Genomic DNA, 22,411 nt, shown 5'->3' with positions numbered 1-22,411 from the left:
AATGGTAAAATGAGGGCTCTTATTAAAAAAGGGAAAAAATAACTGATTGTGGATTTATGATGTGTAAAATGTTACAGGTACTGCTTGACAGTAAGCTGAAATTTCAGTTTTCTGCATACAAATCCAGATTCTTATATTTTAACGTATGTTTAACAAGCACGCTTCAATACCAAACAAAAAAAGAAAACAGGTGCTGCTTTTAAAAAAAGACATACTTATTAAAACTTGGCATTAATAATTATTAAACATGGTTGTTCTGGCAACTGTCGTGGTCTCCTCTGCCAAACTGATGTGCCCTGACATCATCCAATCTAGCTTATATTAGGAACTGTTTAGCTACTGCAGTGATACACACTCAGTGTAACATTAGCTTATTTAACTTACTTTAATCAAGACCTTATTTCATGAGAGGGATATTTGCAAAGTACAGTCAGTGGAACATCTGTTTCACCAAGCAGAAGAGCTGAGCAGCAGAGACCACCATGGTCACCATAGCATTACATTAGCTATCGCAGTTGGTACAGTTAACAAATTCAGACAAAATCTGATTTTATGCAAGTAGATGTAATGTGTGTCCATCCAAACAGGTTTAAATTAATAAACAAACAAATAAATAACTAAGCACACTCCACATGCTCTGCATTTTTTGTAGCCGGGGCACTGAGCAAGAGTTTAATGTTTAGGATTGATTTCACACTGTTGACTAATGACTTTGGATTAACAGAGATCTAACTTAAAGTTTTGCCTGGTGGGTTGTCACTGTCAGGCTCACTCTGGAGATATCTGTCTATTTCAATATTTGTTGTCTCATCATCTTCTGTTTGACATGTTTGTTTCTTGGTCTGACACATTCTAATGTTATTATCTGGTAAATATATTTAACACTCAGATATTAATGCATTATAAATACAGGTTTGAGTTGCATTTAACACACCTGTATGTGTGATCAATGTGTTCTCCAAGTATGACACAAGTATAATATATATATATAGCAAAATATTTATAGTGCATATTTCTTATAGAGGGCTTTTTCTTACCTTCACCCTCATTTAACCCTGAAGTCATAAAATGTCATAAAAAGTCATAAAAAGAGATGCTAGCTGTTTTCAATACAGCTGTAACTGTGCTCTCCATAAAGCAATGGAACATGAATCACTCAGTATTATCCACAACTCATCATACAGGAACAGATGCAACATGGAAATGGAGAGTCCAGTGAAGTCAAACATCTACAGTAGTCTGATTTTCCTTTCCACACTTGTTTTCTTTAATTCACTGACTTTGCTATTGCTTATAAGCATACTTCACTGCCGGCTCTTATAAGGCCACGTTGTGCACGCAGGCTGGGTAGCTGGAAACAAGGCTCCTCATGTGTGTGTCCTGCACACGCAGGATGTGCCGCACCCTCTCTGGACTGCTCCGACCACACTGAGACTCACACTGCTGCTGAACGGCTCTTTCATACACTCCCTCTCTCCGCTGCCTCACTGCTTCCAGCCTTCAGAGCACACAGACCAGCCTATTCACTACTGAACAACCCCCCCCAAACCCTGCTGCACAAGCTGTCTATGAAGAACACATTACTGCATATTTAATGGTACTGACATTTATAAGGGCTTTATTAATGAATGATATACAGTGAAATGTGCTGTTCAGCAGTGGCTTATATGTTCAAAAACAGAGAAAAAGACATTGTGGAAGTGAGACACTGTACAGATAACAGCTTGTGAATAAATGTCTGACTCTAAATTTAACAGATGAGTTAAACAGATATTTTGCTCAGAGCTGGAAAACCTCTGTTTAACTTCAGCGCCCCAACTGAGCAACTGAGCTCTGCACAGGAAGAGAGAAAGTAGTCATGGACTGATAAAAGGGGGATTGGGATGTGAGTAGGGACACTCAGTCCAGATTTCCTCTGCTGACCTCTGCTGCCTGTATAAAGAAGCCTTGTTACCTGTCAGACAGCCTCAAGGAAATTGCATAGTAAACAGTTACTGATGAAAAAAAAAAAAATGATATACATATATATATGTGTGTGTGTGTGTGTGTGTGTGTGTGTGTGTGTGTTTATTTAATTTCCAGGCAAAACGGCCATTAAGTACAAGTTACTCCTGTTTCGGTGTCAGTGATGTTAAGGTCTGGTGGCCAGTTTATTATTCTGAAAGCACCAGCAGCTTGTTGTTTGATAAGCAAATGTTTTTCTTTTCTCAGTAATGGCCACTTGACAGCTACAACAGCTACACATCCTTTCAGATCCCTAGCATTGAGTTGTCTTCTCGCAGTGGAAGGATGGACAGAAACAGCTGTGGATTTTTTTTCAGATCTGGAGCAAGAGTGGAGCTTGATTTTCTCTGCCTATTTGATGGCGACAATGTTGGTGGTCTACTAGGTCTTGCACGGTTGTTTAGAGACCCATTTTCTCTACATCTCCTGTTTTTTTTCTTGTTTTCCTTTGACTTTTGTCTTCTTTATGCAAGTGTATTATCTTATATCTAATATCCTCAGAAATATTTCCTGAAAAATGTATAACTTAAATTAAATTAAAAATTAAATACATGAAGGGTTTGTTTATGTGAATGTTATTGTCTCTTTGAAGGGGAACATAATGTCAGTAACTCCTTTGGAAACATCTTTTGTTGGGAGGACACAGCTGTAACTCACTGAATGATGAGAGTTAAATGTGCAGTAGGTTGCACTAAAGAGTGGACATATGAAATATGGTTAGATTTGATATACTTTGTGTTTGGAGGCTTTAGTCTGCGTAGTACTTTAAGTGAATTTCAGAATACTGAAACCGTAACACATTATCAGTAGTCTAAATAATGAAATATTTCATGCTGTATGCTACATAGGCAATACATAAACAAATATTTAGCAAGTATATATCAAAACACATGCTTACTAGCAGTTATTTAGTTAATCACAGAAATGTGCGTTTTTCTTAGTGTCAATTTCTAAGGTTACACACTGACTTTCAGACTTTGGGACACATTAAAACAGTAGGCTCTAACTGCTCACCATGTGGCCATGAAGCACAGGGATGCAGTCTCACTTCCTGTTTTAAAATGCAATGGTGTGGCTTAAATAAGACTCCACTTATGAACCAAAATTCTTTGTGTTTTGGTAATGACAATGAAAACAATGTACAGCTTTTTTTTTAATAGTGAGTTTTTATTTAAAAATTTAACTGATGAAAAATCGAAATCTTTCAATTTCACTTTAAAAGAAATCAACAAAATCTAAAAAAACAAAAACAAAACAAAGTATTTAAAATTATTTAGAGGTTATAGGTTTGTGAAAAACACCTTCCACTAGAAAGTACCATATTAATAATGATTTTGCATATATTTAGTTTATCAATGCAATGACTGTAAATAGATCACAACATAATGCTTGTAAATATCTAAGATCTGAATACTGTTTGTTTATTTATTTATTTATTTATTTATTTACTTACTTACTTACGTACTTACTGTTGGACTGTAGTTTGAGCTGATTTGGTACAATGGTCCATACATAAAAACGCAGAAGACACATGTAGGCTTAATAGTCATTTTGGATAGTAAATGAAATGGCTATATTTGCTTTGTAGACCTGCTTCCTATCAATACCACTGAAAAGAAATCAGATTTGGTAAGTTTTTCCACAGTGAACCATTTTATATTAAACTACTCTGATTTAAACATGCAGCAGTTTTGAAAAACCAGTGGAATTCCACTTTGAATAATGTATTAACCTGCTGCTTTCATGCTTCTACTTTCTACTGTTTTTTGGTATGATTGAGTCATTATTATTATACTTGCATCATTATTATTTCACTGAGGTAACAGTACTTTTACTAGAGTATGAATTTAAACTCTACCCCTATGAGTAAATCATGAGTTATTACACTTTCTCTATTAAAAGACAGAAAAGATACTTTTAATGATAGTAGTTTATTCACAAATTGTACCAGCAGAGGGCAGTGGTGTTCTGTCTGTTTTTGTTTTTATTTCACCTCACACAGTCTCATTAAAACTTTAAATGTTTCCCTTTTCATTCAGTGTTTTCACATATCTGCGTTTGATCTTTACAGACACCTTTTTTGACACCTGATGCACTTGTGTGTTCTTCCTCATAAAGGTCATTCACACTATTTCTATATTTTACATAGCTGGCTTGAAAACCTTGGTGCAAGTGTTTGCACTAGCATGACCATTTCCTGAGCGGATGTAAGAAGAATCCCCTCTTCAAAGGGTGTGAGGTCCAGCACTAATCCGCAGTTAATGGCTGACAGGCAGGGCTGACCTGCTCCCCCCAGCCTCTTAAACACCACATACAGTACAAGAACTACACTCACTGAAACTGTATTGCAGATCTGAGGGTGTTTGCAATAGTGAAAAAATAAGTTAAGTCCTGACAAATCAGTAATAAAATGACGACAGAGAAATTGTTTGAGCCATGTTCTCATATCTCCTCTTCTTGAAAGAGTTATTCCTTCCCTATAATGACTTGCATGGCTAAAGTTCTCTGTGAACAATTGCATGTGTGTGATCTCTGAAGAGTGACTTAGTATCAAAGGAAATGGTTCCATGCCTCTATCTGCAGCTCATGTGCCCGAGAGCAAGGAGCCTGTAGGGGAGTGTGCCTGTGAGTCAGCCAAAAGCAGCCTTTGTCAAACATTTCCTCTCACATTTGAAGTCACTGATACATAAATTACTTGCACTGCTGCTTTGAACTGTTTACAAGAGTGGCAAAAGTCTTGTCTCTCCAAACGTCTCTCAGTGACCCTGACCTTTTTTCATCATTAAATCAAACAAGCAAAGTCCACAGATACAAATCAGTTTGTGTTTCCATCCCAGAACGAGGAAACAGTGCAAACACAGATGTTTTGAGGTCTCTTCTTGAGATAACCTCTGGCTTTGGCGATTTTAAGGCATTTCCTTAAATGGCTGACTGTGTTAAAAGATGGTTGGCTGGGGTGGGATGAGAATTTTTGGAGGGGAAGTAGCCAATTAGGTGCTGAGTGGAAACAGCCTTGCCGTGTGAGTGCTGATGGCCGTCCACTCACATCAGACCCCAGCGCTTTACCCAAGCTGCCACGCTCCACCTCCTAAACCGCCCACTGCAGGACATACGCGAGGAAGACCTTTATGAATATTTCAAACAAAGATAGCAAAACCAAGCCCTGAGAGGTCAACCATGCCACAAATCAGTCCAGTGCCCAGAATTCTGTGGGGCAGAATTAAGGCCTCTACTCACGAGGAGATTTTTTTCTAGGATCTTTTTGTCCTGAGAGAATTTATAATTAATTATTAGTATCAAATCTGACATACACATTGAAAAATGCTAGTTCTCCTTGATGTGTTTATATTTATATGTTCATACAGCTGAAAAAAGCAAGACTTTGATATTAGCAAGGCTCTATCTACAACTTATGATGGCTAGCTTGAGAGTATTTTTTTATATTGCTTTTTAAAACAAAGCTTAGTTACTCTCAGAATATCACTAATATTTACCCATGTTGATAGAAATCGTCTCTGCTAGTGCTGGGTGGTACTAATAAAACTCAATAATCACAGTATTTTCCAGATATATCATTGTATCATAGTATTTGATTATATTTAAACTTCCATCAATAAAGATAATGAGCCCGTTGAGTAATCCTACTCTATGGTAAAAGAATGCCTTACAAACTTGCCATACCTCATTTTGATTGACTTTTTTTCCCTTTTACTTCATCCGTTCTTTTTTGTCCTTTCTTTTTATCTCTAACAAAAACACCAAAGGAGCTCGTACACAGTGTATTTCTTCCACTACAGCAACAAGAACATTGCTATTTTGGGGAACAGAATGTAATCATGATTGTAATTAGAGATGCACCAATCCATTTTTTTTCTCTCCCAATGCTGATACTTATATCTCAACACTGTCTTTAATCAGCTGATGTTGAGAACTGATCTGATCATTTTTATTTTTTAACACCAAACAATTAAAATGTGAAATAACGGTGAAAAGGTTTTGTATGTGAAAAGGTATGTTATATGAAAAAACTTTATATCTAAATAAAACACTACGTGGCAAAAAATGAATAAAAATGTGTCCATCATCCATCCGGCAAATTTAATGTTACATTTTTTAAGTAATATTTAATACCATTTGAGAAATCTTTAATGCTGCTTTGAACTAGTGATTTTTATTAACTTTCCACACATAATGTTATATAGCAGTGTTTCATGTAGAAATCCTCACTTTATAAGCAGCTTTGAGTACCATCTCTAAAACAGTGCTAATTTCCGCTACCATCTATGGGAATTTCAATATTAGTGGCAAGCTAGTGGTGGCGTTCACTTCCCATGCATGGTCTAATACGGGGTGTCCAATCTTATTCGTAAAGGGCTGGCGTGGCTGCAGGTTTTCATTGCAACAAAGCAGGAGCACACATGATCAGCTGTTTAAAGGCTGAGACTGTCTTATTAAATGAGTGGAATTAGGTGTGCTCTTCTTGTTTGGAACAAAAACCAGCACCCACACTGGCCCTTTATGGATAAGATTGGAGACCCCTGGTGTAATACTACTTAGGTCAGCTCTACTTTAACAAGGACATTTGAAGCTTAAAATTCTTTAAAACTGAAGCTCTTTCTTTATATACTTTTACTTTATAAACACAAAATTGCTATTCAAAAATATTTAATTTTACTCCACAAACATTAAATTTGTAACTACAAACATGCATTAGTGAAACTCTGGTGCGAGTTTCCTCTTTTTCACTGATGAACATACGAGACCTGAGTACTATTAGCTACCCTTTGTGGAGAATCTGTAAAACATGATTTTATAAAGACCTGCAGATGCCCAGTTTATCAGTCAAACTGTTAACTAAGCTGATTCTTTGAGAACATAATTTTAAATTTTGAATTGAGTATTCATGACAGCCATGATAAATATGCAGTAAAGTACAATGAAATATAAAGACAGTTTGTTTTTGTTTAGACTGTGATTTTTTTTATTATTATTATTATATCGTTCTAGAAGGTTAAACTTCACTGTACTAATTTTATAATCACCATAACTAAGAAACAGTAACAAATGTTGGCCAGTTGTGCCTGTCCAACATTCAGTCCATCTAATAAAGTATTGTTGCCAATGCTATATAAATTCTGCTAAGGCAAAAATAATAATACTGCTTTGAGACACCATACTAGTTTGCTGTTAGAGACAAAGTATCGGCCAAGGCTAGTTTCAGTGATCACAAGGTAACTGCGTTCAACTCTCTCATAATATTCTTGTCCTGACTGAGACTGACAGCCATGTCCATAGTAGTTGCCCTTTAATTAAAGTGAGGAAAGTAAAAGGGGAGGCCTAGCAGAGTGGCGAGAATATGGCATGTTCAGTCCATTGTGGTCCCTCACAGGAGCAACAAGCTGTCCATCATCTACCTGTTACCTGTTGCTGCACATCCTCCACACTGGACTGTGCTGTAACATGAGAGGCTGTACATCTGCGCGTGGCCGAATAAGGAAGCGCTTCATACAGCTCTCCGAGAGTATAAAACCCTATCACTTACACGAGCCTGCACCCACCATTGTGCTACAGAGCAGCAGCTGCTATAAACTTGGGAACACTGTGTAGAGCTGTTTGATGTGCCATCTTGAGTATAATTCAGACAAATGGGTCTGCATTCATGTCTCACATGGCCTCTCAGGACATGAGGAAGCCACAGGCTGGACATGTGCTCTTTAAATATGTAACAGTTTAATTTGGAGGACTTCAAAATGAGCAAGACATTAAATAAATAAAATGCTCAGAAAACTGTGGTCTGATGTGTTTTTGTATGTGATGGAAATTAACCCTTAGAAGTCTAGAATTATTACTGTTTGCTATACTGTTTAAATGTATTTACATCATCATGTAATTCATAATAGTCATTTGTGTAATGAAATACGGTTATATACATTTATCACTTGAAATAACTGCACATTTTAAAGGCTAAGAGTTAGAAGTTTCAGTAAATACATTCACTAAGGGCAGTCAAATGCAGCATGGTGATAAGTCTCACATTAGTCAAAGGGCTGTGTCTTCTAGGGCTGCAACAGCTAATCAATGTTATCAATATCACTGATAATAAAACCTACAGCAGAGACTACAGTACAGGGTAAAGTATGACTCAGAAAGTAAAAACAAAAAACAGGCATCCTTTAAGATGGGGTTGTGTAAACTGTGTTAAACTGAGCTCACCTAGAATGGGTGCACAACAGTCACAAGAAAGACAACTAATTGAGAGCAGAAAAAGGCTTAGTATGGTGAGTAACTCGCAAAACTGCAGTAAATTATTATTTTTTAACTTACTTAGTTTTACTTACTTTTAACTTACTTTTTACCCCATATTTTAGTCTCCCTCCCACACAAAAATTATGTTTTTTAGGTTACTAAAAAAAGTTTATGGAAAATCTTTTCCTGGGTGAAGATTTTTAATTTTTTAAAACATGTGGACAGATGTGTCTGAACACTCTGCATGTTTATTGCTGTTTAACATGGGGTGAACACGCTTTACATTTTTTGTTCATCAAGGAACAAACAATGTAAATGTGCCCTCAAACATACAACAGTGGTTTTAAGGTTCAACTGTGCAGCTTAAATAGGTTTTCCCAGATGAAAAGTATGTATTTGTATCTTTTCATAACCTAATGTTTTAAAACAAAACAATAAAATAAAAAGCCTGGAGATGAGGTGGGGTGTGTGGAGTCAATACAACTATAATATAATATAATATAATTTCAATGGATTATGGTACAATTATGTTCCCTGACTAAAGGTACTGAGATGTACCCTTGAGGGTCCCACCCCAGTTACAAGAGGAGTCTTGTCACAGTGACAGTTTCAGACCTTTATTTCTAAGAGTGTACTGGTTTTCTGACATGGCTTATTCTGTATGCTCAGTAACATAAGATTTGATAATGTCACCGACCACACAAACTAATACATTTATCTTTGCTTTATCGTTAAAAGAGAAATAATTTGAATGGCAATGTAAAGTTTTTTGTAAAATTAAACTATCTCTATAATAGTGTTTGGACTGCCAGGTAAAATTTATTAATTTATTAATTTATTTATTAATTTAGTTTTATTATGTATGCACCTTTCATACTGAGTAAAATTGTGTTTATGAGGGTAGAAGATCAGCTGTTATGCCCTTAATAAGTCAACCACTAGCTGCACTTTTTCTTTTTCAAGAATTAATTGAAGCCATAATGAACCGAGTAATAGATTATGGAATTTAACATTCGTTTCAGGCCTATCTAGAGTTTGTTGGGTCATGTTCTCATTTAATTCTGATCATTTATGTGGAAAGCAAGATGACCAGCAGTGATAAATTTACATTCTACTGCTCTTTCAGAGCCCTGTGATGGACTGGTGACCTGTTCAGGGTGTATCCTGCCTTCCGCCCAATGGCAGCTGGGATAGGCTCCGGCACCCCACCGCGACCCGGAAGGATAAGCGGTTTAGATGATGTGTGTGTGTGTGTGTGTGTGTGCTCTTTCAGATGTACACTCAGACCAGAAGGTTGGAATTAGTGCTGGAACACATACTTCAAAATTCGAAAGGAAGAGGTCTGCAAAAGACAAGCAGTCAGTGAAAAGTGCCAACTCCTGGATTAGGCCAGACACATATCATCAAGCAGTTTATATGAGTTTAGGCTGTGCAGAAGGTGTCAACATCACATTACTACAGTCCAGACTTACAATGTCTCATTAAGCCATTCAATATTCATTAGTCTGCCTTAAAAAATGACCTACTGATACTGCTGGAAGTGTTCCTGGTTTAATTTAAAAATCTGCTGAAGTGGCCACCAAAAACAAAACAAAACAAAAATATGTCTTAGGGGTGAGCACTTGCAAACCTGATCCATCAGTGAAGAGCTCTGACTGTATTTGAGCTCTTAGTAGTGCATTCACAGGCTGTGCTAGTTTAGTAAATATGCCTAAAGAGGTTCCAGTCCACTGCAGCTGTAATGGTGCTACATGAGAAGTGTAGGTGCAGCTGCTCTCTCAAGTTTGGTTCAATATACCATATACCATTTTGCAATCTTTTTTCAATACGTTAGTACTGAAGCGAACAAATGCCTTCAAGCAAACAGTTCTGTCATAAAGTACAGCAGAATGAAGCGGAGAAACATGTTGACTGGATATGAATAAAGCATGTGAAGACGTCACTTTTTTTTCCAAGCTCATAATGCACCGGTGGACTTTCTCAGTTGTGTCGCCTAGTGAGGTCAACACTTTGCATCCATAAATAATACAAATTTTATCCGTAAATGGCCAAAGTGTCATACTATCCCTGAGCTGCTTGTGTACCCTGACCTGTCAGTCACTCAACTGGGGAGTGCCGTCTCAGGTTGCCTGAACTATGATTAGTCATTTCACTATTATTTGTTCTGCTGCTGCAATATTCATCGCTTCTGTAATAGATATCATAATAGTGTTTTTTTTTCTCTGCCACGTGAATGTGAGAGGGAATCCCACCCTGGCCACTCTAAGAGTACGTCTATTAGTGTTGTAAGAAAAGCACTGCATTTTTAATCATTCAACCATTGGCTTATGTATAATTCAGCAGAATCAGGAGTAATAGGTGGAGTTCTTCTCTTGAATAGGCGAGTAAATGAAATGGTGTGGAAAGTCTAAGGTCGTTTACCTGTCGCACACACTGTCTTTTCTTAACTGTGCATTATAATGCACACAAGCTCACCAGTGAAAAACCTGGAACACAGTGTATTCTTGCAGGAAGAGAAGTGCTACATGGCATACAGGGTGGTTCTATTGCATGGTTGAACGTCCACGAAACCTATTTTTTTAGACAAAATGTATAGAGCCGTTGAGGCCAGCAGCTGAGTGGTTGGTGTAGCGTGGTGAGTAATAACACTGTCCAATACCACACAGCAGAATGGGGTTTGATTCCCTGATTGGGCAAACACACCACACTACACCAAAAAGAGTCCTTGGGCAAGACTCCCAATGTTCGTCTGCCTTTGTAACATGATTTCATTGTAAGTCGCTCTGGATAAGAACATCTGACAAATGCGTAAATGTAAGGATTTATTGGCACACAACAATACGGATTTTCACTTTGAGCAGCATTTGTAGATAAGAAAAACCTAACTTTCGTGTTTTTGTTTGCAGCGTGCTTTAGATTGTTTTGAAAGAACAGTTCAATTGACAAAACTAAACAATTTCTGACCGTTTCTCTTGTTTCCATTCTGGAAATGTAGTTTCTGTCTGGTTACCATTCACAGTAATGATCAAAGCCCTCTTAAGATAAGAAGAATGAAACAAAACAGAGCTGAGTTTCCTGAAAGAGTATTAGTACAAAGAAGGTTCTTAAATAGTAGAGTGAGCATCACAGTTAACATTCTCTCTACCAGTTAAGGTGATCTTGACACTAAGATGCTTTTGGGAAACTAGGCCCAGTTCAGTCAAAACAAGGTATAGTGGTCCCGGAATGTAATTGTACACTTTAACCTTTGATTAATTTTTAATGAAGTTTTTAAGCTACTTTATAAAATATTGTACAGTTGTAAAATACAATATTGTAAAGTACAATATTTACAGTCCAACCAGATAACACTATGGGTACTGTAAAGCATAGATATGGACAGAGCTGTGTTGGTGAGCTTGTGTTCATTGATGGGATCATGAACTCGGAAGTGTACAAAGCCATTCTGATACAAACCTGTGGAAGTCTGCAAAGAAACTTCTCAAACGACAGAAGTAGATCTCAAACAAGATAACACTCGGCAAAATGCCAGCCATCTTTGAAAAGTCTTGGATGGTCTGTATAAAACAAATTCCACCTGGTTTTACATTTTGTTACCTAACACAACTAACCTTATACATTTTTAATTATGACATAAAGGTCCAAATACTTTTTGGGAGCCACTGCATTTCAGGTTTGTAAGATATTCTTTTAACATCCAGTAGCAGTTCACAGGAGGCTTAAGTATATTGACTACATTAAAGAAATAAATTAAATATCTTCAAACATTGTGACACCATGATATGTTTTTGGAAAAAAATAATGACAAGGTTGTTTTTTCAGGACAGCTCAGTCCTTGTTCAGTAGGCTTTTAAAAACCTGCACACCAGTCAGCTTTCTTTGTATTTTGTGCTGCCATATCACACTGGCAGCTATGGAATATTACTGTAGTGTTGTGAGTGTTGACAGGGTGTATTGTGTCATCCTCTCCTTCAACATGCCACTGGCAGCTCTTGAGCAGACTTGTTTTCAAGGCCAAATCCCTCCCTAATTAGTTTGCACATTGACATATAGTGATTAGCACTCCTGGGGGATTGATAATGGCAATATTAGAAGCTTAATTCCTTTTTATCCCTGGCACAGTGAATGCCAGCGTGCAAGTCAGAAAGTTTCGTGACACATTAGAAAGCATAGCCCGCCAAGTCCATTTCCCAGTGTCGCGGACTCTGATATCCAGCTCAATGAAACTTGTGACTGCTTTAATTAAGGAGGGGAAATACTCTGGCAGGGTTACAGAGGAAATCTTCTAGTAGCGAAATAAAAGCTTCTAATTCTTTTCCTTTTCATACAGCAAAGCTTGTCACTTTGACAAGGGTTTGCCTGTTTGAAATGATTTTCACTCCGTTATATGATAGAGAGAGAAATTCTAGACCCGCAAATTTTTTTCCCCCCCAAAATAGACAGTCTCTTTGACCTTGAGGACTTTGTTTTACCTTACACTGTTTCCTTCTCACACACACATACACACATTTGTATTTGTTCTGATACTCAATAACTACCGTAAGCAAAACCCCCCATCTATTCCCATCAGTGAGACAGTGGAGCCTCTGCTTGGACTAGCCCGAGAGAGAGGCCAAATACTTCAGCACTTCCACTGTTTATAGTGCCTCGGGTTATACAGAAGACCAGCCCAAACCAGGCCCCTCTTGATTCTGTCTTTATAAAAATAGAAACCAATTCTTTCCAATTCCATTACAGAAATATCTGCATTTTTGTTCAGAAGGACAGAGTCAATGTGAATATATTCTGGATCAATTTCTACAAGGTCAGCAACAGATATTTATTCCTGTGATCAATCACAGTTTACTGACAGCAGACTTGCTTACCATTCCCCTCTTCCTGAACTGATGACACTGCTGCCACAGATACAGGAGGAACCATCAACAATATATATATATATATATATATATATATATATATATATATATATATATATATATATATATATATATATATATATATATATTGTATATGAGCACTTTATCAGAAACACTTGTACACCAACTCATTCATGGAATTATCTAATCAGCCAATCGTATAGCAACAGTGCAGTGCATAAAATCAAGTAGAGGTGAGCCACAGCTTCAAGGGATTGTTCCCCAATCAGAATAGGGGAAAAATATGATTTCGGTGATTTTGACTGTGGCATGAGTGTGCCACACAGGCTGGTTTGAGTATTTCTATAACTGCTGACCTCCTGGGATTTTCATACACAACAGTCTCTAGAGTTTACTCAGAATGGTGCAATAAAGAAAAAAACATCCAGAGAGTGGCAGGTCTGCAGACAGCTGCAAACAAGCCTTGTTGATGTGAGAGGTCAACGGAGAATGGCCAAACTGGATTGAACTGACAGAAAGGCTAAGGTAACTCAGAAAGCTGAGGCTGCAGTGACACAGGCTGACCAAAATAGACAGATTTATATCTATCTATCTAGCTATCTCTCTCTCTCTCTCTCTCTCTCTCTCTCTCTATATATATATATATATATATATACACTATTACAAATTACAATTCTTCTGTTTCTTTTAGGTTTATTTTAAAAGTAACGTTGAAAGATTTAGATTAATCATGAATTCAATTTTTAAACAATAATATGTTCAAAAAATGCTATCCCACATTTTCATGTCACTACCAAAACAAAGAGTCTTAGTCCAAAGGCAGAGCCTTATTTGAGCCACACTCTTTCTATTTAAAGCATGAAGTGAGGCAGTATCACTGTTAGATCCTATTACTTAGTAAATGTGTCCAAAAGTCTGACAATCATTGTGTAACATATGTTCTGTAATTAAGTAAACTTTTTTTTTTTTTAATGAAAAATGTTATTATTTTATGTGTGTACAACTGCTCAAAGCTGTATTTACTAGTCATGTACTGGCATGTGCTTTTAAGTAGCTAAAATTATTACTACTGAAACAGTCACTACTGAAACATTTGGTAAAGTAGTGTTATGACTGTTTAGGTAGTGACAAATTTTAACATTCAATCATATAAAAATGTCCAGTTAGTTAAAAGTCCAAAATGTGTCTGTTGAACTTCTGACTTTGAACCAAGAAAGTCAGAATGAAAGAAGAAAGCAGAATGAGACATTATTGAGCCACACCCAATGATAAGAGGTAATTACACATAGCCATGAAATCTTAAAATCTTCATGGAGAAACACTGGCAGTAGAATGGGTCATAATGAAGAGCATGAAACATGTGAACATGTAAGGAAAAAAAATTGTGTAAAAGTCTTAAGCAGCCATAAAAACTGTTTAAAAGTGTTTTTCTTGTCAGTAAGTGTGTTTTGCCAGTAGAAATGCTTATAACTAATAAATACAGAAAATACAACGTAATGTATAATTATAATTGTAAATACATTAAATGAAACAATTTTTCGTTTCTTTGCTTTTTAGAAAATGTATTCAATATCTTGATTAGAAGAACACAGTTTTGGTTTCTGACATCTACGTGCACTGTAGCTACTGCGTGGATTTGATAAATTCCATCAGCAGCACACCTGATTTAATTATAAAGAAGTACTGATTGGTTGAATTAGGTACTAGTTAGTAATTGTAACCACTGGTCTTCCTTAAGGAGAGCTTTGGAAATGGTTATGCTAATGATGACAGACAAAAAATCACAATGCTTTGTTTATTTCTTTATTTGTATTTGCTCTGTAGAGTTTTATTCAAACAAATAAACACTTGCTGCTTAGATTTTCTCAGATGACTTGCACAATACTTTGTCATGTTTTAAAATGTTTAGCTCTTTTCGTACACTGACTCTTTATATTTTCAATATCTTACTTTTATTTTTTTTTTGTTCCTTACCTGGTTATATATATTTTTTTGAATGTCCGTTAAGTCTTGTCTTGTCATTGTCTAGACTGTTACATGTCAAACATGCATGTAATTATAAACAAATTCCTCAGATGTGAAACATACTTGGCTAAAAAAAGAAACTGATTCTGATATTTAAAAATCTACAACTTAGATATCCTTCTGCATTTTTGCGCCTTGATACACCAAGAGTTGTTTAAATTAAGAACCTATTTTTGCAGATGCAAAGTGAATGTTTAATCCTCAAGAAAAATCTCTCTGAACCACTCACATGACCACCATACACTATTGCTGCAATTGAAATTTAATTTGCCAAATGGATTTCAAAAGCATTCAGGTAACCAGATCCACTCCCAAAAAAACTTTTTAAAGGGGAATGTTATGGAAACAAATATTGTACACTGCATTGTAGCTCTCTTGTGAAGAGGATAGCCTTTCCAGATCCACCACACCCACAACCAGACCCGCACCTTGAATGCAGAAGTCCACTTTGATTTGATTGATGGCAGCACTCCCAGTGAATAGATGCCAGTCTGAACTTTCATTCTTAAGGCCACTGTCAACAGTGCATCTCTGCTACCTTACCTGCCGCTTGTGCCCCTAGGAGACACCTAACCAGATTCCAGCATGCTGCTTATAAACAGTGTAATCTCTCAGTCTCTGACATAGCAAATAAACACAGCACAGAGCAACTCAATATCCTACTTCCTTCCTTTGTGTCTAGCTGACAGGCATTAGTGGGGCTCAGCTGAAAGAAAGAAAAAAGAGCGTATTTTACGAGTAACGAGACGAAAGTGGCCGCTTTACAGAGACAGATGAAAGGTTAAGTGCAGTGAGCATCTGTCCTAACAAAAGGTATTTATGCAAAATGTTGTAATCTATATCCAGAAATTTTTATTTAAAATATGCTCCTTTCACCAAGACTCTCGCAAAGAGCACTGAAGCTCTATTTTCATTCTCATGCAATAATCAGACATTCAGAGATGTTAACTTATAGCTATGTACTTGCAACAGAGCGATAAAGTCCGCAAACAGGGAAACAGCTAAGCATCGCTGCAAATGCTATATGAATTCAGTTTTCTCAAGTAATTCTGAACTGACCAAACACGCGCAGACACACACACATACACACACACACACACACACACACACACACACACAAACACACACACACATTAACCCGTTTAATCCCAAACGTTTCCCACCTGTGTGTGTACATGAATTTTACTCCTTGGACTGGCTCATGATATATGATATAACTATATGCCTTTTCAGTAAATGGTTTGGAAAAATGAGTAAAAGATTTTTATTTTTGGTGACTGGCTGGAAACACAAAAGTGTCAAAGTTGCATAAGTTAACTAGTTACACCCAATTACACAAGATACGCAATAATACGAATACTAATACTAATAATAATAATAATTGAATCTTTATTGGGTCATCATGTTCTAGCATGTCCAAAACTTCAGACAAAATTGAGCTGTATGAAAGAAACAACTGATAGTTTGGATTATCAACAACAAATGTGAGCCACTGTGTTATCCCACCAGCCACAACTGTGATGTTTGTATCACCTATAAGCATGATATAAATATAGCAATATAATCTTAATATAATATCAATAATAGACTTGTTTAATTAATTTTCAGTTAAGCTTGCCATTAAGTGAAAAACAGAAGTTTATAAAACTGAAGTATTTAAAAGATACAGAGAAAACAGGACCCCCCAAAAACAGATGCAAGACCACCAAAACCATCACCATCAGATAAACAGTATTTAAAGCTTTTATCTTCCAGAGAAAGAACTAAATCAAGCTCTATTCTTGCTTCAGATCTGAAAAACTCCACAGGTGTTTCTATGCATCCATCCACTGTGAGAACACTATGGGTCTGAAAGGATGTTTGAAGTTACTGAGAAAATCTGAGAATCAAAAAAAGAAGCTGCGTTCTCAGAACAATGAACTGGCCACCCCAGAGTCCAGACCTGAACATCATTGACTGTGTTTGTCATTACCAGGATTGCTAGAAAATGCAACAAACTTGTAAGACTGAACTTTGGAGGGCTGGAAAATATCACAGCAGATTTCTTTGAAAAACTGAAAGCAAGTCTCCTGAAAATACTGGAAACACTGAAATTGAATAACTTGTACTTAATGGAAGCTTTGACTGGACATTTAACGACTGAAGGGTTTTCTCTGACTTTTGCACATTACTGTATGTAGTAGTTGTATTATAACATTTTTTACTAACGTCCTTCTGTAGATCCTTAGATATTAACATTCTCCGGTGTTTGTGAAGTAAACGGCTCTGGACATTGAAAACAATTACACCACCCGTACAAACATCTTCATATGAAATCAAGACAACCTATATTTTAACTTCATTTTAATTTATAGTTTACTGTCCAACAGAAAACACATTAACAACTCTTTCAGAGCTTTATAAACCCAAAACAAAATTTCTGTCACACTGGTGACCATTAGGGTTGAATGGGTTAAGTATGGGCTAAGTACACTGCTAATGATGATTTAATTATCTAAAAGCATAGAAGGAGAATTTCCTTCTGACTTCAATGACTATTGCTCTTGATGTGTATAACATATTAGCATATTTAAAAGTACTAAGAAACAGACTAAAAATTCACTACAATTAGTTAATTACTTCAATTATATGACATGTTTCTCTGAACCTCCCCACTGAGAGTCCCGCATGTCCACTCTTGATTAAATCTTGATCTGCGCCCAGGCATGTCAGTGACCAACACGGGTCACTTCAACAGCAGACATACTTGTGAGGTACAGCATTTAGCTATAGTGTAATACTGAAAGTACTGTGCACATTTTACAAGACATTAATAACCTAAAAACCTCAATGCAGAAACTGATTACTCACTACTGTGTTTGATTGTAACTCAGTGCAGCAGTGTGTTGAAGGTTTGGTCCAGGCTGTGTGTGAGTGGGACAGGGTGAGTGTATTCTGGGAGTGGTACTCCTCTCCACACCCCTAAGGGGCAGCAGAAGACTGTGCAGCGAGGCTTCATCCTGTCCGTCCCTGAGCCTCTCTACACCACCACCAGTCCCCCAGTGTGTGGAGTCTACCACCACTCCACACACAGCCTACTTATTCTCCACACACCACACTAACACTGGGGATTAGTACTCAAGGCTAAAGTTCAGTGCATGTTTTTGGACATGGTTAATGTCACATCCTGAAGAATGCTGAGGCTAGCTGGTTGTTTAAGGTATTATTTTTAGACGGTGGAGAAATTACAATACAGTGTTTTCTAGTGTGCGTGTGTCATTAAAGACATTAAACCAAGAGAGGGAGAGCACAATTTACGACTTTCTTCTTTAATTGGCTTGGTCCTACGATCCATTTTTAAACGTTAAACAACATTTAAAGTATTAATGCAAACATTAATATTGCTCAAAAAGTGTTTTTAAGGATTTTGTATCTACATATTTTCATGATTTTCTATTATTTTAAAGTGACCATTAAAAGGCAAAGATTGTAGAATCTTTTAAAAATTATGTATATACAATATAAAAAAGATGCACTGCATTTACATCATTCAAAAGTTGCATCAATTTCGCATGAGTAAAACACATAATATCAACGCATTTCATTCTTCAGTTTACTTACTTCTGGGAAGAATTGTGTTTTATATTCTGTTCATGTGCAAATCATTTGAATCAAGCAAATTCAGTGAATTGCTTTTTCCATTGTAGTCTGCTGTAGTATTACCCTTGTGACAAAAGAGATAAAAAAAATGTATATAAATGAACATGACATCTGTGCAAAACACTATAAGAGCAGCGTTCTTTTGAGCTTTCGGTACTTGCTGATGCTTTGACTTAATAAAGAAGCTTGGGTAGACATGCTAGTGTTGATCAGAAATATTCCAATAAGAAAAAAGGATATACAGTACTTGTATACGCTGACTTTCTTGCACAACAACACGGCGACAACATGGCACAAACATACCACACATACACAGGCACGCATACTGAAAACTGGTTCAGGCACACAACAGAGACTTTCCCATTCTTTCAGCAAACTCGATTAAGTGAAAGGGGACAGATATGGAGTAGTGTGTGTGTGGGCTCAGTACAAAGGCAGAGAGAGGAGCGCTCCAGTTCAAGGCTATCATGTGAATTGTTTTTCATATGAAAAATGGAATGAGTCAGAAGTTTTGCGATAAGTGACAAAGTGGGCAGTGCCTCGAATTCCACCGTGGGATGCAACACAATTTAATAAAGAGAGGAGGTCTTGAGAGGAAAAGTGTGACGTGAAGGTTAGCTGGAGGTCTCGCGCTAGATGAAAGTGGGAACTCTCTCTCCCACTGCTGTCAGCACTTTTTAATGTGAACTTTGCGATTGATTGGCGGGCCTGGCCAGGTTTTCCCCCAAACTTTCCCAGCCTGCAATGTCGGCTACACCCGTCCAGACGCTCTTCCTATGCTAATACGCCACTTCCCACCACAGGCTTTCATTACAAATCTAAACATCAAAAAAGACAAAGCATCACGATATGTAATTAGACTGATTTACATACTGACAATTAGTGTGCACTAAACGTGTCTATGTAACAGCAAAACAGTAAACTATAATAATCCAAACAATTTTAAATATTGACAGAATTAAATGTCAAATTCCAAAATAAGCCACCTAGAAAAGCCTTACTATCATAAAAACTCACTCTTTATTCATTATAATAACTAATCACTGACTAGGTTACATTTGCTGGAGTAATTAATACAACAGAGCCTCCCAACAAAGCTTTCTAGAGCACCCTTAACTTCTGCACACGATATATCGCTGGAGTTTAGCTGCGACCTTTGTCTACACAGCAATATAAAAAAATGTCAGAACAAAAATTGAAAGACACACATGCTCATTTCACATAAAGGTCAGAAATTCAATCACACTGCCATAAAGTATTTCACTAATAAAGTATGTACAGGCGACCCTACTTTCTGACTTCATAATGATTCGCTGCATTGTACACTATCGTTTCTTCAACAAGCTCCTTTTCGTTATTGATTAACCCAAATACCTAGAAGTGAGAGAAAGAAATTTATAGCACAAAGCTTTAGCCCCATTTTCTGTTTTTCTCTTTTTAAAGAAGTGATAAAACTCACTAAAAGATAAATTAGTTTAAGACTTTGGGTTTAGCGTCACTGTAATTTATTCAACATAACTCCAGGCACATTTACTAAGCTGGGCCCGTAACTCAAACGCTATCAGAGCAAGAACCTCAAAGGCAACAGTCCAAAAGAAAAATAATTTACTTCTCACACCTAAATAAAAAGAAGCTTAAAATGTTTCACTGACAACTATGAGCCTCCATACTGTGGAAATCTTTTGGCCAAGATACAGGCTACAATATATTTCGTCCAGTTAATCACTATTTCTGAAGGTGTTCCAACACATAAAAAAAAAAAAAAAATTCACAGATTATATCTTGTTCATTGCAATGCATAAAAAATACTGCAAAACTCATAGTCGTCTACAGTTGTACTGCTTCAGTAGACTTTTGTAGGCTGGTGTGTATTAAATGTTGCATAAATAAAAGGCTTAAAGAGGGACAGGGAAGTGAGGAGGAAAAAATAATATGCAAACACAGAAGTGGCTTAGGCAAGAGAGTGAAAAGAGGAGAAGAACTGAACTTGAGCTGAAACAAACGGCCTCGTTAATGCACTGTCACAGATTTCATTAGCCAGTCTGACCAAGGTGGCGGCGCTATAAATCAGAGAATGAGGGAGAGTGAGAGAGCAAGAGAGAGCAAGAAAGAGAGAAAGAAAGAGAGAGATGTCTCTCTCTCTCTCACTCGCAATAACAAACACAAATGCTTTTCAAGGACAGAGCTTAAAAAGTGGTTCATTGGTGCAAGAAAAAAAAAAAACAATACAGTATCAACTACTGGTAAACAGTTACTGGTAAACCGGTCCCATGCTCATTTGAATGGGATCAGCTTGGTCAGATGAAAACCGTGTGCCCTCTGTGAGCCTCTTTTGCGGTAAGTTAGTAGATTCTAGATTAGCTACGGGTTTCAGTACGCTTACTCTATTTCAGAAACAGCAAGTGTCCTACCTGCCTGTATGTTTGTGGGGGGCAGGAGTCGGTATGTGGACCAGAAGTGCGCCCAAACTTGTACACGTACACACACCCACTCACACACACACTCACACACACACATACACACACACACACACCACGATCCAGCGGTCAGGAGCAGTAGGCAGGCTGGTAGAACTCCTGGGGCTTGTGAATCCAAGCTGAACTTTGGAGCAGCCTCTTAACAGATGGCATGAGTGGGTAAACTCACTGACTGGTCCTGCACAAGCACCCGGCTTTTTACAGCGACTGCAGCTTCCCCGTCAGATTAAATCTGTCTATTGTTATGGTCAGTATCTTCTCGAAATCAAACTCCCTGGCACCCTGCTGCACTACACCAAGTTTTGACTTATTACCACATGCGAATGAAAGGGTTTTAACCTGGTTAATGTGGCCCCATTTAATGAGGAATCTAAACAGAATTTGAGACAATTTGTTGAAATATTGTGAAAGAATAAGACTCTAAATTATGTTAATGTTTATATATTAACTTCACAGGCTTCCGTTTGGCAGTAGCTGTTGTTTAAATTGTAGAATTGAAAAAAGCACTTCAAATTCACATGCCCTGGAGACATTACTTCTGCCTTGAACTCTAATTGATCCCGGATGCAGTCCTCAGAGGCAGGGTTAAACCTCTGGGCCTCAGGGATAAACCCTATTAAAACTACATGTCTATCACCACGGCAAGCAAACTGGAGGCTCACAGATGCAAATGATTCCCCACTAAAATATAACAAAACAGTCAAAAGCTGACAATAATTGTTTCACTGTAAACAAAAGGGCTGAATTTGAACATCCTCCCCCTCGAATTCTTCCCCAAAAGGCAGTGGCTCCTACCAGAACTGTGCAGTTTTTACTAATGCTCTGCAAAGATTCAATGCACACTTTAGACTTCTAGGAGGATGCCTATCGGAATAAGGAAAAACAACTAGCCTTCCACTGGATGGGATCCATTATCATGGCCAGATAGCATTGTTGGATGAGTGTGTCTCATTTCGTAGCAATTCACAGTCAAGAGAAGGCAGTGTATTTCTCAGAGAGTAAAAAGTCAGCCTTGCTAGCTTTGCCAGTATGCTCAATGCTAATGCAGCAGGGATTTCTAAACTTTTTACATTAATTACCTTCCACTAGGTAAATACCTAGTGCTGGAAACATTTGTCAACGTATGCGCCTGGCTGAACAGAA

At 37.3% G+C, this 22,411-nt stretch overlaps 1 protein-coding gene across 5 annotated transcripts in view; it reads right to left on the bottom strand.

The window, feature by feature from the left end:
- Positions 1–21,404, bottom strand: part of cdhr1a (cadherin-related family member 1a) — a 52,129-nt gene extending 30,725 nt beyond the window's left edge. For 2 of the 5 annotated variants that reach the window (XM_036574226.1, XM_036574222.1), the window contains exon 1: positions 21,203–21,288. Coding sequence is in view for 1 of the 5 variants with exons in the window: in XM_036574221.1 (XP_036430114.1) it covers positions 21,203–21,308 (106 nt within the window). In the remaining 4 variants the exon portion in view is untranslated. Of the gene's footprint in view, positions 1–21,202 lie in introns of all 5 variants that reach the window. The other 3 variants (XM_036574221.1, XM_036574223.1, XM_036574225.1) reach the window with 3 other exon arrangements.
- Positions 21,405–22,411: the final 1,007 nt, after the last annotated feature.

This window comes from Colossoma macropomum, unplaced genomic scaffold, assembly GCF_904425465.1.
Source record: "Colossoma macropomum unplaced genomic scaffold, Colossoma_macropomum, whole genome shotgun sequence".
In the NCBI taxonomy this organism is placed as follows: domain Eukaryota; kingdom Metazoa; phylum Chordata; class Actinopteri; order Characiformes; family Serrasalmidae; genus Colossoma; species Colossoma macropomum.
Note: the sequence above shows the minus strand (reverse complement) of the source record. Positions and strands in the feature narration are given on the sequence as shown.